The 9,960-nt window shown below is 37.5% G+C and overlaps 1 protein-coding gene across 2 annotated transcripts; it reads right to left on the bottom strand.

Annotated features, from left to right (window-relative positions):
* Window positions 1-816: 816 nt before the first annotated feature.
* Window positions 817-6,457, bottom strand: LOC146306758 (C-type lectin mannose-binding isoform). Of its 2 annotated transcripts, XM_084711010.1 has the most exons (4): window positions 5,994-6,042; window positions 5,308-5,673; window positions 2,371-2,685; window positions 817-1,619 (listed from the first exon to the last, which is right to left on the bottom strand). In XM_084711010.1, exons 1-4 carry the CDS (start codon window positions 6,022-6,024, stop codon window positions 1,252-1,254), a joined length of 1,080 nt encoding a protein of 359 aa, XP_084567136.1. In that variant the 5' UTR covers window positions 6,025-6,042; the 3' UTR covers window positions 817-1,251. The 2 variants fall into 2 exon arrangements, with proteins under 2 accessions (XP_084567136.1, XP_084567135.1); XM_084711009.1 differs by lacking the exon at window positions 5,308-5,673 and having other exon boundaries at window positions 5,994-6,457.
* Between the last annotated feature and the right edge of the window lie 3,503 nt (window positions 6,458-9,960).

Raw genomic sequence — 9,960 nt, forward strand, 5'->3', positions numbered from 1 at the left:
GTCCCAGATAACTTTGGTGAATGGTGACCACCAATGAAAAAAACAACCAAAAAAGCTCAAACATGCAATTTGTTTCCATGTGCACACCATCACACCAAACACACCCAGTTCAGAAGGTGTGCACATGCACGACTCCAAGCTAGAGATCTGCAGTGATAATTTAAGATAAAAACATGGTGTAAATGACATCTTACACATCAGCTGGCACGTCAGGGACTTTAGATTACACTGGATGAGCAGTATGGAGGAAAATTATGTTTTTTGGGTTGTTTTTCTTCCATTCGAAAACTGGTCACCATTCACTTACATTTTTTTGGGAGATTATGCAACACTGTTTTCCTGTGAAACTCCAGCAGTGTTTTGTGCAATAAAAAAATGAACTGGACCTTTAATCAGCATGAGGGTGAGTAGATAATGACTGAATTTGAATTGTTGGTTGAACTATCCCTTACTTACAGGTCAACAGTATCTTCAAATTAACTGCAAACAATGTTAACATTTATATAAAACTGCAGCACATAATGATATAGTAAACAGCCGATGCTTAATTGTAGATTTTCGTAAAAGAAATGTTTGTGACAATGAATTCACTGAAAAGTTATTTCCTAGCAGTACTGTGTTGTGCATGTAGGGAACTTAATGTATTTATGTATTAGGTAACACATCATTAATCCATAAGATTCCCAATTGCTGGATTTGAAATTTATTGTCTTTTATTGTACACACACACACATACACACACACACTGTATCACACAACATTTATAACTTAAAGGTTTAAAATCTTCTATAGAGTATAAAATGTTTGGAGTTGGATAAAAAATTATAATTGTGGAACAGGGATGAGATTTCATACAGGGAGATATACAACATGGAAGTGATCTGAAAATATTAAGTGGATTGATTGAAGTGACAGGGTGAGACAAAAAAAAAAACAGGATAAATACAATCACTCTTTACATCTCATCACTGTGAAATAAATGACTTACTTTCTACCATATTTTTCTATTTTCCACTTCACGTTGTTTAAAAGTCATCAATATCTTTCTCAAAATATCTTTCTTGAATTAACTGCGAACATATAAATACAGTTTACATAGAATTATAGCAGAAAATAATAGAATATAGAAACACTAATGTCAAACTATCAATATATGAGAAAAAGACCAAACATCTCCATGATCAGGCATCAGCTCCCTGCTCTACATTGATATCTAATCTATCAACAAAGCTTCAGACCTATAAACTATTTTTACATGTATATAATATCCTCCTCACAAAGAAAATATCGCTCAGACAAACAGTTTTCATCACGCCACTTGAAGTCATCTGTCTCGATGACGCCACAGTGTTGAGAGAACGGCATCTCAGGTGCACTACCATTCCTCCAGTTGTGGTACGTCACTGTTCTGTTACTCCAAATCCAGAATCCAAACACACGACTCTGCCTCAGAGAGATCCAGAATGGACCGTCCGCGTCAGTCGTATTTAGCCACTGTTCGACAGCCGCCTGATCTTGTTCATCTCGGATCCACAGCAGGCGTGAGTAGTGTTCCTTGCAGTAGTTAAGGGCCTCTTCCCAAGTCTTATTTTGTTCAATGACTTTGATTCTCACATAACCTTATATGAAACCAAGACAGAAAATACAAAAGTAAGATTTATGTAGTAAACTGCTTTTTTAAAGACACTGTTCACCTCAAAATCAAAAACATGTAGTTTCCCCCCAGCCTGTAGTGCAATTAAGGGTTTTGTAGATATCGGCCAAGGAGATGTCTGCCTTCTCCCCAAAATAATGGGACTAAACGGCACAGTGCTTGTGGTGTTCAAATCGGCAAAAACTTCACTTTGTGTCTAGTAGAAAGAAAGTAGTTCCAGTACATTCTGCTACAGAGAGACAGTAGTCCATAAGACTGTTGACAATAAATGTCTGTGGGTCATGATTTTTGGAAAGAGACGCTGGTTTTGATTTTTTATTTTATTTTTTAAATTAAATTTTACTTTTTGTATGCTTTGAGCGCCACTAGCTGAGTACTTAATATTTCTAAAGAGTTGAAAATGAATTAGTAACAGACTCCAGGTTGGATTGTTTTTGGACAGTTTACATCCAAATGTGTTTTGTTTGAACATAAATCTTGCTGCATAAATTATCCTGCTGTCATTAACACACACACACACACATGCGCACGCACGCACACACACACACACACACACACACACACACACACACACACACACACACACACACACACACACACACACACATACATACATACATACATACACACGTATGTGTATGTATGGGTGTGGGTGTGTGTGCGTAGGTGTAGGTGTAGCATGCAGTTGAGCTTTGCTTTACTCATCTATTGCTTACCTCTGGAGCAAAAGAGGTGTTTCTCTATGCCGCTGCATTCAACTTTATTCAAATCACCATAATGAAAACTTATGCAATTCTTTTCCTGATTATTCTCTTTAAACCATTTTCCGTATAAAGAGCAGCCATTGTCCTCCCACTTCCATTCATCAAACATGAGTCCAATCCAAAAGGTTGTACTATTTCCCTTTTCAATCACTGCCTTATTTTGGTCCTCATTACTGATGCTGACCAAGTCACTGAAGTGATTTCTGCAGTATTGCAGAGCCTGACACCAGGTCAGATTTTCATTTTCAATCAGGGTGTAATTAGTACCTGCAAAACATAAATAAATAATATTTATTAATACATGACAACAATGTAAGGAAGTTACTACTCCAAACTCTCTGTGGAATCTTAACTCTGAACTTTTCCTGATGCTTTATTGTTGGCACAAATCAGCCATGTGATATTTGCATTGTAACAGTAGATAAAGCAGTAGATTATAGCTAAACACACCACTTTGTTTATCTCCAACATAAACTTTAGCTGCTTAAAAAGTTGAACAGGAGTTTCTCAATACAGATTACAGAAGTTCAAACCCTAGAAAATAGTAATGTAAAATATAGGGGTGTGTATCTCACTGACTGAGATGATTCGATACGTATCTCGATACATGTTCAACGATACAATATATTTTATAAATCTTTAAGTGGCCAATGATTCGGTTCGATACGATTCAGCTCTGTCACAATACGATGCAATACAAGACAATGCAATGTGTCATTCTTTACATTTTGATTCAAGTAATGCTACATTTGTAGAGTGCTGTTAGTTGCCAAAAAATCCTGATAGTTTTACTAAATATAGTATCAGTAGAGACAGAGAGAAGGAGACATTACAGCAGAGGTTGTGCTAGACTTTTTCATTGTCTGTCATTTTGACTGACAGGGTCATAAAAATCCCGTCATAATCTATTTTTACCTGTCACTTTAATTTTTAAAATGATAATAATTACATATTCAATAGCATTTAATTTTGATTCATTTTTAATTAATATTCAGTCCAAACAAGCTGAACAGAGAATCCACACCTCTTTTATCAACACCATCATCGTTATTGGGCTTTTTGAAGAAACTTCAGCTGCTGACACTCAGCTGCCGTGACACTAGGTGCGTTTGAGATGATCCAGGCCTGCGCAGAATTGATCAGTGGTGATCGCCGCATAGTGCATGCCGGTTAGATTTGTGTCCGACTTGATCCTGACTTGCACATGTGGGCAACAATAACCTCACAAGATCAAGGCGGCCGCAATTTGTAGTGCCAGATGCCACAGCTGCTCTCCACCGACTGCAAATGCCTGGCTGTCACCTGATTGACAAGCTGACAGGCTCTGATTGGCTCATAATTTTGACAACAAACACCACGTGTTGTATAAAATACTAATTTTCTGTGTAACTGTAATATTTAATGCTCGACATATCAGTCTTCTGTTGTGCAATGAAGTTTTAATCTGTCAGCAAGCAGATATTTTGTGTCTGATAATAATAAAGGTTATATATATATGACTTATCAAAAGAACAGTTTAGTGCTTTACAAGGCAGATAAAAGAACAGATGTTACATGTGTCAAAAGGAGGATCTGTTCTATTTTAACTTCAATCAGTGATCAAGAACACACTTTATTTCTTCAGCTATGATCATGATCTGCAGACTACAGGTAACCTACAGGTGATCTAACAGGATGTTCGCGTCTCCTCCTCTACTATATACTATAAGTCTGTTGAAAACTGTCCGACTTGACTGCAGCTTTTTGTCTCCACCTCCTGCTGTGGCCGCCTGATCTCGTCTACTCTCCAGGCGAGGCGCAGTTCATCTCGAACGCACCTAATAGCTAATTAATATGCTCACTCGCCACCAAGTGGTCAGGGCTGTGAATTGCAACCTGTCAAAATGACAGATGACCTTCAGATTTTTCCGTCACCGTTTTAAAAAACCGGTCAACGACGGAAAATATTCGGTTAACGCAACCCCTGCATTACAGTGGTGTTTATATCTTATTATGATTCTCATGTGTAAATGAGATGAGATAAATGAGAAAGTAAGATGATGTGCTGCTTTGTTTCATATGAAGAGTGCTGTGGTTTTGATTAGTGTGGAGGAACGGTGATGCTCTGTTATCTGCTCTCACAGTGACATTACGTCTCTGTGGGTTTGAGCGTTTCTCATCTTTCTTATAAAACCCAAACTTATTCTACAGTTGAGTGTTATGAAAGTTGTGTGGTGATGCGACGCAGTACAATGTTACTTCTGTCACTGTTTTCAGTGCCGTCTGTTTTGAGCAAATGAAGTGGAGACACAGGAGAGGGAGGAGGGAGCGCTTGTTTATGTGAGTGCAGCAGCAGACGTCCAGAGAGAGCAGTGCAGGCAGAAGTAGTGGGAGAGAGAAGATGGAGTGGCAGCTTACTGATCCCAAAGTTAAACATATGCACATCCTAATGAGATTTATCGATACGCTAGTGCTGCATCGATTTGTTTCCGATTCATGTTAAGCTTTTTACCGATGCAGGGCCGTCTGAACCGATGCATTCATATCTTACACATTAAAGTCCGATGCATCGGACGCATGAGTGAATCGTTACACCCCTAGTAAAATATATAGTTTCTATTTTCAATACATATATTTTATTAATTGAATAAAGGCAAAGAAAATATTTTACATGGGCTATTTTCATTGTCAGGATATTGGGCCAGTATCAGTCTGAACCTGGCACAAACTGCAGCCATAGCAGCTGCCCCACCATATCTGTTGGTACTTAACTCAAAGCGTAGCCTTGGAGAGATGCAACATCATGGCTGTAGACTCTAAGTCTTGTTGTGTTATATATGGTTTTGATATTGTTTATTTTCTAAATAAAACATACACTGTCAAAAAGAAATCAAATATGATAAAACTCACCTCTGTAGCACATGAAAGGTTTCTTTTCTGAACAGCTAAAATTTGTCCATGTCTCATTGACAATAGCTATACATCCTTGCTCTCCGTTTGTTACATCCACAGTGCAATTTTGGAATGTGACATTGTTATTGTCTGACCAAGTGGTATTTCGATTCCTACGTAGACCGAGCCAGACAAAGTGTTCAGCTGCCTGGATAACTGACTCCACAAACTTTTCTGTGAAGTCAGCATCCTCGTCATCATACAGAGTTACAAGTGATCCATTTATGTTTTTACATTTATTAAGTGCGTTAGTCCATTCGCATGGTGTTGAATTAGCACTGAAAATCCGTAGACGATTTGATGCAAACGTAAAGTGAACAAATCCTGTCAAAAGGAAGACAAAACAACATAGTAATCTTATATTTACAGGTTAAAAACGGCAAACAACATTTTGAGCTGCTGGACTATTGAAATAAAATGCACTTGGTCAAAATCCAGTGTACATCACAGTAAACAAGAAAACCATAAACTAGTTCACATATCCCAACCTCTCTGAGGCATACGTAATTACTGTTGTTGCATGTTATCAGTAGACGTACTCAGACGTCTGTCTTATTCAGAACTACTGATGACAAAAGATTATTTCTGTTCTGAGAAATATGTGAGGGTCAGATGGGGACCAATAGGAAGAGAGGGACGCTTACCTGCACACAGCAAGACCAACACAAGTTTCATCTTCACAGTTATGATCAGGCTGACTATAAAGCAAAGAGATAAATAAAATTAACTGATTATTTAATAGCAAAGGTACCAGTTTTAAGGGACATTTCAAAAGTATAATTTCCTTTTGCCTGTAATTCTATTTATCTGTCTAGATTGTTTTATTGAGTTGCTGAATTTTGTAGATATCAGCTGTCGAGATGTTTGACTTCTCCCGGATATAATGGGACTAAATAGCACCCTGCTTGTGGTGCTCAAAGACACACACACACACCTTTCAGGCTACAGTAAAAATAATCCTTTAAAGAATAGCTGAAACTAAATGATACAGAAGAAATTAACAGTATTACTCTATGGAAAGGAGCGAAAACTGTGTTAAGTGGAGAAATAATAAAACACACATGAGTCAGGAGAAGACAATGGGAACAAATTAAGACAGAGCTTGAAGTATTAGAAGACAAACAAACAAAAAAAAATCGCATGATCTTAAGACTAAAGATCTTATGTTAAAACACAAAAATTAAGTAAACCCTCCAAAAGCCATATCTTTTCAAAATTTTCTACTTACTTACAATTTAAAAATTACATTAACACTTTTAAGGAAAGAAAAGAAAACCAAGAGCCACACCCCTTAACAAGATTTATGATTGAAAACTATATCATGGACACCAAAAATACCCTTTTCCAAAATATATAAAATATTAGACAACAATATTCACAGGATACCATCAGATATTGAACTATTTTCTAGTAGACTCTATCACAACTACTTTTGTTTAACTAGAGGAAAAGTAGTTCCTGGATTAAACTGCTCATAACGACATCTGGATTATCTTGGGTAACAGCAATATGATTTCTGGAAAGAGACATTGGTGCTGAATTTTTCAAATGTATTTTTTAAAACTCAGCAACTCGGCACCAAAACAATCTAGATGGATAAATAGCACTAAAGGTAAAATGAAAAACGTCATTTTGTTCCTTTAAAAAAATGGACAACGACGCTTTCTCATTGTTGTGTAACTGATGCCTATCCTTACACTGTATACTGGGTTTGACTTAATACATTTGTCAATGCAATTCAGTTTATGCTAACTCCTACTAGTGATTTTAAAAAGTGTCTTACCTGCTGAGATCAGGCGCAGAGTTCTGTCAGGTCAGTGAATTAGTTTCAGTGTTGAGAAGTCACAGGTTTTATAGCCAGTGTCAGGGTGATGTAAGCTAGGAAGAGGCACCAGGCTTTTGTGGACATAGTAAAAACAGACATGACAGAGATTAATGATTAACTACAGGTATTCCAGTGTGGCTGGATGGCAGTCACACTGTACTTGGGTAAAAGTCATTTTTTACAGAGCATATACTGAGAAAAAGTTTTTCAATTTCTTCCTTTAGATTAAGGTTCCTCACAAATGACTCAGAGCGTTGTCCTCTTCAAAGATTCAAAGATACGCCTTGGCACATTACTTAGAATAATACAGAAAATTTTCTTTCTTTCCTGGAAAGCTTATTTACATATTCGTCACTAGGAAGTACAAAAAGACAACTCTACTACTTTATGGAGAAGCAGAAAACATTAGGAAAGCAAAAGCAGACAAAGCAAGGCTGGGTACAAACAGCGACGCAGGAAAGAAACTGAACTTCGAACCACAGAGATTCAGTTTAGACCTGCAATGATTAATTGATTAATTGATTATTAGTTGATTATTAATCTATTATTACATTTATTGCCAACTATTTTGGTAATCGATTTGTTTTAGTCATGTTTTATGAAAAAAAGTCAAACTTCTTCGATTCCAGCTTGTTAAATGTGAATATTTTTTGTTTCTTTACTCGTTTATGACAGTAAGCTGAATATCTGAATATCATCCTGTGCTTTTGGAAAAACTCATTGACATTTTTCACCACTTTCTGACTTTTTATAGACCAAACAACTATTAATCGATTAATCAAGAAAATAATCAAACCATTAATCAACTATGAAAATCATTAGTTGCAGCCCTAACTCCCTTAGAAGCTATAAAGATACTGAGGAGACAGACATGTCTGAGGAGAAGAATTGGGGTCGTCACGGTTTGGTCGCAGTTTGCGAGACATCACCACATCCTGCCTGGAGGCAGGTCGGGCTCGCTTTGGCCCCACTGAGGAGGTGTTATAACTGGAAATGGAAAGGTGAACCATCGTGGCATGATTTGACTCAACATGGCCAAAAGTGACAATGGAAAAGCCCCACAAGTCATGACCAAGACGTTGAAGGGTTGAGACCGAGGCGGGACGAGACAGAGCCAAGACTAAATGCTATCACATCTCTTGCTCTGTCAGTGGTGGAGCCGTACCGCAGCATGAAGCCCTTATGTTGGAGATGACATAAGCTAACGTTGATGTAACATAACTATATATACATTAGCTACATAGCTTTATGGAGCCTGTCTCATCATTGCTTATCGCATGTAAAACCATAATTTAGCTAGCTAGCTTTGGTAGCATCAGTTATACTTAGAATACCTTTCTTTATGCTGTCATGCAAGTTGTCACACTTGAAATGATGTTTTTATTAATGCATTAATTCAAATGTAAATTGAAAAAGAGTCATTAAAATATACTTACAGTTCTGTATTTGGAGGACTACCGACTGCTGCTACATATTCCTTGTTTATACAGACTCTGCTTTTGTTTGTGAAAACTGGTCTGCAGGGCCTTATCTCGATTTTTGCTCGAGGCCTTTCAAATCACTAAACTGCCTCTGCACATGCAGACATGTTCTCTCATTATCTCACACACCTGACTGATGAACTTTTAACATTGTTTTGGTGTCACATGGGACACACACCCTGTTTTCCTGGGTGGAAGCCCTGGATGGTACCATCTGTGTCTGTACGAGTCGCCGAACTGTGGGTATGTGACAAGTTTGGAATGAGACAGGGTTAGACCATTTCACAACATTAACAACGTGTTAAAAAGGTTTTCTGGCAGCGCTTTATAGAGCGACAAAAGGGTATCTTGTGCATCGGTATGAGACACAGAGCTGTGGTGACAAAGCAGCGTTAGCAGTCAACGAGCTGGGATGACAACATGTTGGCAACGCCATTCTGTATACAGAGTAACAAAATATATTGTTAAATAAAATTTCCTGTCTTCTTCTCAGTTTTTACACCTCATCTTGTAGGTCTGAGATCTCAGAACTGCTGCAGAGCAGAGGTTGCACCAAGAATCATGTTGTAATATTGATGATCTCTCTTTCCCGTTGTCACATTTGTTCACACAGTAATCGAGCATCTTCACCCTGTCTGATGCTTTATAGTCTTTGTACAAGTTAGTTTGTTAGTTACAACTTAGTCTGTGTCTTAATAGACCTTTTCCAGGGCAGCCATAAAAACTACTGCAGGGATGACCTTTTTTTTTTTTTTGTAGGCCGATCTGGAATTTAGCATCGCTCTGTTTCCCTCAACAAAAAGCCAATAGAATTTTTCTATTGGATTCTTTTGGATTAGTGCAGAAAATAAGCTCTGTGGCAAAGAAAACTTCATGATACTTACATGTTTGATTCAGTTAGATAATCTTCTCAAACGAAAACCACTTTATGAGGTGTAAATGCAAAAGCTAATATTTCAAAACATTCGACTGACTTCATGTCACCGTCACTAAATGGCTAGTGTTTGGTGTGATGACATTTGACGTCCCTGACAACCGTGGTAGCCAAATTTAACCCCACACGTTTTTTTTTTTAAAAACACAATAAAAAGGTTGAAATTCACAAGTGGGGTATTTAATGATGTATTTTATTTTGTAGAATAATTGTGAAACTCTCTTAAGCTTGTGTTAACTACAGACATTATTGCAAGCATCTAACAAAAAAAAAAAAAAAAAACTTTCACAAAACCCACTGACTTTGAGACAAGGGAACCCAGGTGGCTAATATGCTACCTCATTCCCAGGTTTTGGGACCAAAGGGCCCTT

This window comes from Lutjanus erythropterus, chromosome 22 (genome assembly GCF_056507025.1).
Source record: "Lutjanus erythropterus isolate fLutEry1 chromosome 22, fLutEry1.hap2, whole genome shotgun sequence".
In the NCBI taxonomy this organism is placed as follows: Eukaryota; Metazoa; Chordata; class Actinopteri; order Lutjaniformes; family Lutjanidae; genus Lutjanus; species Lutjanus erythropterus.